We start from the raw sequence: 4,534 nt of genomic DNA on the forward strand, positions 1-4,534 counted from the left end.
GGAAGGGGAAGGGGAAGGGGAAGGGGAAGGGGAAGGGGAAGGGGAAGGGGAAGGGGAAGGGGAAGGGGACGGTCCGGGCCGTGCCCGGCGAGGGTGCGCACGGCCAAAGGTCCTCGGCGGGTGCAGGAAAGGGGAGGAAGGAGGAAAATGGAAATAGAAGTTGGTGGCAAAGAGCTAGAGAGGGGGGAAGTTGGGGAGGGGGCGGCCTGCGGCCCCGGGCCGGGCAGAGGAACCTCCGCGGCCGCGCAGCGCCGCTCCGCGCCGCGCCGCTCCGCCGGGACCCGCGGCCGGGGATGCTGCGGGGCTCCGCGGCTGCCGGCGCCGCGTGTGTGACGCCTGGAGATCCGGCCTTCCCAAACGCCCTCTTGGGACGCGCCCCCTCCTTTAGCCCCCTCCTTCCCCAGGTCCTGAAAAAGAAAGGAAAAAAAGCAGGAGAAAAATGAAGGAGCCGCACTCGGAGTCCGCTGGGCTCCAGCCCGTCACAGCGGCCGAACGGGCTGGGTTTTATTCCCCTGGAAGAAGGAGGCAAAATCAATGAGACCTCTTCAAATAAAGCCCCCCCTCCCCAAGTAATCACCTCCCAGATCTCCCCGGGTCGTGACTGACGATCGCATTTTGCCAGTTCGGTTAATTTCGGAGCAAACTAGAATCAATTACTCGCTGTTTAATTTCCAGCGTTCATCCCTAAGCCCCAACCAAAATATTGACCTAGGCGGTTTAGATAAGTTGGTCTCCTGCCATCTGAGCCGCCTCTCCCTTCGGTCCCGCGCGGGGCTCGGAGCGCGTCCCCGCGCGAAAGCGCTGCCCCGGCTTTGCGTGGGCGCGCAGGCTGCGCGGGAGGGGTGGGAAACCGCGCACGCAGCCTCCCTCGCTCCGCATCACCACCACCCCCCCCCGCCAATTTTCTTTTTTTTTCCTCCCTGCTTTTCAAGGCAATCGGTGGAAAACACACTTTGGAGTGTGCGGAATATCGGGCTGGTGCGAGGCTCTTTGTATGTAAATACCGTGTTAAAAAAAAAAAGGGAAATCACACCCTCCCTCTGGCGCTGACACGCACACACACGCGGAAGGGCCCTCCCCACGCCGGTAATTAACTGACACGTTATACCACTCATCACCAATGGTGGAAGCTCGGAGCTCGCCCAAAACCCGCAATTTCACATCTGCAAACACTGTCTTCATCCACTTGACTTCCAAGACCCGCCCACACGTGGCCAACCTTTCCCGGGTTTAATGTGGTTTTTTTCTCCCTCCTCTCGGCAGGTTCATGTGTGGGGACCAGCCTTATAGGGACCGCTCGCTCCAGCAATGGCTCGGGTTTCTCCGGCGGCAGCCACGGGCGCGGGGTGTCTAAGCAAGACCCAGAAGTGAGCTCTTTCCTTTTTTTTTTTTTTCTCTTTTTTTTTTTTTTTTTTGGCGTGTCTTTCCCCCTTTCCCCTGGAGTTACAAACTATTTCCGAAGCCCGCTCTCCGCATTTCCCCCGTGGCAGAACGAGCCCGTGGAAACCAGCACCGCGGAGATCCAGCGCTGCGGCCGGGGCTCCGCTCCTTCTTCTTCTGCACAAACCCCTCCGGTTATTTTTCTGCACGTCCACGTCCCTCTATTTTTTCCTCCCTCCTCCACGCGTGCCGCCGCCCCGCAGCCTCCTCCCCCGCCTGCCGGGTGCCGCTGCGGTGCCGCCGCCGCCGCTCCGCGTGTGCGTGCGCGCCCGTGACACGGCGGACCGGCGAAGCCGCCCCTCCAACTTCCCTGCCTAAAATTCGGCCGGAACATGTCTCTGACCAACACAAAGACGGGCTTTTCGGTGAAGGACATTTTGGACCTCCCCGACACCAACGATGAGGACGGCTCCGCCGCGGAGGGCGGCGAGGAGGAGAGCGAGGCGCCGGAGCCGCCCAAGAAAGCGGGGGTTTTGGGGCAAAGCCCCCTGGACGCTGTTCAGACGCTGCCTTTGAAGAACCCTTTCTATGATAACAGCGATAATCCCTACACGCGCTGGCTGGCGAGCGCCGAGGGCATCCAGTACTCCCGTGAGTACCGCGCAGCGCAGCGCAGCGGGGCCGGGGCAGCGCCGAGCTGCCCCGCGGGCGCGGGGGCTTCCTCCGGCGGGGCGGGCGCGGGCGCGGGCGCGGGCGCGGGGGGGCCCCACCGCTCGCCGGGGCCGGCGGAGCCCCGGCCGGCGCCGCCGCCCCCCCGGCGGGGGAGAGCCGCGCTGCCCCGCGCGGCGGGCGGCGGGGGGGGGGGCGCGGCGCGGGGCGCCCCTTCCCGCGCTGACCGGGCGCTCTCGGCCGCGCTCTCCGCAGTGCACGGGCTGGCGGCCGGCGGCGGCGGCCAGGACCCCTCCGCCAAGTCGCCGGAGCCGTCGGCCGACGAGTCGCCCGACAACGAGAAGGAGGCGGCGGGCGGCGGGGACGCGGGGAAGAAGAGGAAGAGGAGGGTGCTCTTCTCCAAGGCGCAGACCTACGAGCTGGAGCGGCGGTTCCGGCAGCAGCGGTACCTGTCGGCGCCGGAGCGGGAGCACCTGGCCAGCCTGATCCGCCTGACGCCCACCCAGGTGAAGATCTGGTTCCAGAACCACCGCTACAAGATGAAGCGGGCCCGGGCCGAGAAAGGTATGGAAGTGACTCCTCTCCCCTCCCCGCGGCGGGTGGCCGTGCCGGTCTTAGTCAGGGACGGCAAGCCCTGCCACACGCTCAAAGCTCAGGACTTGGCAGCCGCGACGTTCCAGACGGGAATCCCCTTCTCCGCCTATAGCGCCCAGTCTCTACAGCATATGCAATACAACGCCCAGTACAGCGCTACCAGCAGCCCCCAGTACCCCACGGCACACCACTTGGTACAGGCTCAGCAATGGACTTGGTGAAGGCTGGCGGGGAGCGCGCCCACACGCACACGCACCCACACCCACCCACCCACCCACCCACCCAGAAAGGAGGAAAAACAAAAATCCGAGAGAGAGAGAGAGAGAAAGAGACAGACTGCTGCTCCCAAAATAAAAGCAGAACTGCGGGGGAAGGAATGGAGAGGGAAACGCTATTATTATTATTATTATTATTGCTATTATTATTATTATTATGGGGTTTTTTTCCCCTCTCCCGTTTCTTTTCCCCTCCATTTTTTGGGGGGGCTCGGTTTCATTTCGGGGGGAGGCGGGGGGGGAAGGGAGGGGAGGTGTTTTTGTGCGTCATTGTTTACAGAAATTTTTTGCGCCATTCAGAGTGGTCCTGTCTACCTACAACTAAAATAAAAAGGGGGGGGAGGGAAGAGATGGTCAGAATTAAAAAACAAAAACAAAAAAAATAAAGGATAAAACCCCCCCGCTGCTCCTGTGGTTTTGTGAGGAAGGTGCGGGCGCCCGCAGCGCGGCCGCGCAGGGCCCCCCGACACGCGGATCCCGGCGCTCCCCTTCCAGGGCGCCCCTCGCCCCGAGAGCCGGGCGGGTGCCCGCGTCTCGCCGGGACTGTCGCGCCGCGGGCAGCACCCGGGGCTTTGCTGCCGGTTGGGCCCGTTTGGGGTTGGCCCCCAACGGCTCCCGGGGAGCCGCGGAGAGCAGCCGCGCAGGCTGAGCGCTCCCCGCCGCGGGAGAGCGGACTCCCCGCCTACAAACCCAGGCGTCCGATTTTGTAACAAGAATTTTAATTAAAAAAAAAAAAAAAAGGGAAAAAAAAAAAGAGCTGTGTTTCGAGGGGAAAAAGAAAAAAAAAAAGGGAGAAGGAACCGGCGACAACGACGAACCGGTGTCGTTCCACCTCCCGGTGCCGCCGGCGCCCGCGGCCGCCTCCCCGCATCCCCCGGCGGCGTTTCGGCCGGGCCCGGCCCGGCGGGGCCCAGCGGGGCCGGGGGGGCCCCCGCGGGGAGAGGCGGCGAGCAGGGCCCCCCGCCCCCCCGGCCCCCCGCCCGCCGCCCCCGCGACTGCGTTTTTTCGGGGGAAAGCGGCTTTTTTCGGGCCGGCCGCCTTCGGCCCCGCTCCTCCGCGACACCCGCAGCTAGCGACAAACGGGGGGGGGAATTCTGTTCTATCTGTGACCGTGCCGCTGTACAGCGCGGTGCCCCCCTGCAGCCGGCGGCCCCCGGCCCGCAGCTCCGCACCCCACCGCCCCCCCGGGCCGGGGGCCGTTCGCACGGGGGGGGAGCGCGGAAACTTCGGGTTCAGCCCCCGGGGATGCGCCGGCGGCTCAGCAGGTGGGGGGAAAGGGTTAACACCCGCGGCACCCCCAGGAGAACCGGGGGAGGGGGCTCGGGGGCAGAGAGAGGCGAGGCGCGGCCGGGGCTGCCCGGCGGCCGGCGGGGACCGAGCCCGGCCCGGCTGAAGTTGCGGCCGGATTCGGGCGGGCGCAGCCCCGGCTCGGAGCGGGTCTGGGCAGAGCCGGGGCAGCGGTGCGCTCCCTCGCCCTCCCCGGCCGTTTTAGGGTGGCAAAGGTGCTTTAAAAAAAAAAAAAAAAAGGGGGGGGGGAGGACTTGTCCGGTGTGCCGGGGCTGGGGCTGGGGCAGCGCCCGCCCCGTCCCGCCGGGGCTGGGCAGGGCCGAGCCGAG

The 4,534-nt window shown here is 65.3% G+C and overlaps 1 protein-coding gene across 1 annotated transcript; it reads left to right on the forward strand.

Moving 5' to 3' along the window:
* Window positions 1-1,772: 1,772 nt before the first annotated feature.
* Window positions 1,773-2,864, forward strand: NKX2-2 (NK2 homeobox 2). Its single transcript, XM_059828608.1, has 2 exons — window positions 1,773-2,031; window positions 2,305-2,864. The coding sequence occupies exons 1-2, from the start codon at window positions 1,773-1,775 to the stop codon at window positions 2,862-2,864; spliced, it is 819 nt and encodes a 272-aa protein (XP_059684591.1).
* The last annotated feature ends 1,670 nt before the right edge of the window (window positions 2,865-4,534 follow it).

Source organism: Gavia stellata, chromosome 23 (genome assembly GCF_030936135.1).
Source record: "Gavia stellata isolate bGavSte3 chromosome 23, bGavSte3.hap2, whole genome shotgun sequence".
In the NCBI taxonomy this organism is placed as follows: domain Eukaryota; kingdom Metazoa; phylum Chordata; class Aves; order Gaviiformes; family Gaviidae; genus Gavia; species Gavia stellata.

Excerpts from the sequence above, each read along its gene's own strand:
- NKX2-2 (XM_059828608.1), top strand. The coding sequence starts at position 1,773 with ATGTCTCTGACCAACACAAAGACGGGCTTTTCGGTGAAGGACATTTTG. Across the intron at positions 2,032-2,304 it reads CGAGGGCATCCAGTACTCCC|TGCACGGGCTGGCGGCCGGC; the intron begins GTGAGTACCGCG and ends CGCTCTCCGCAG.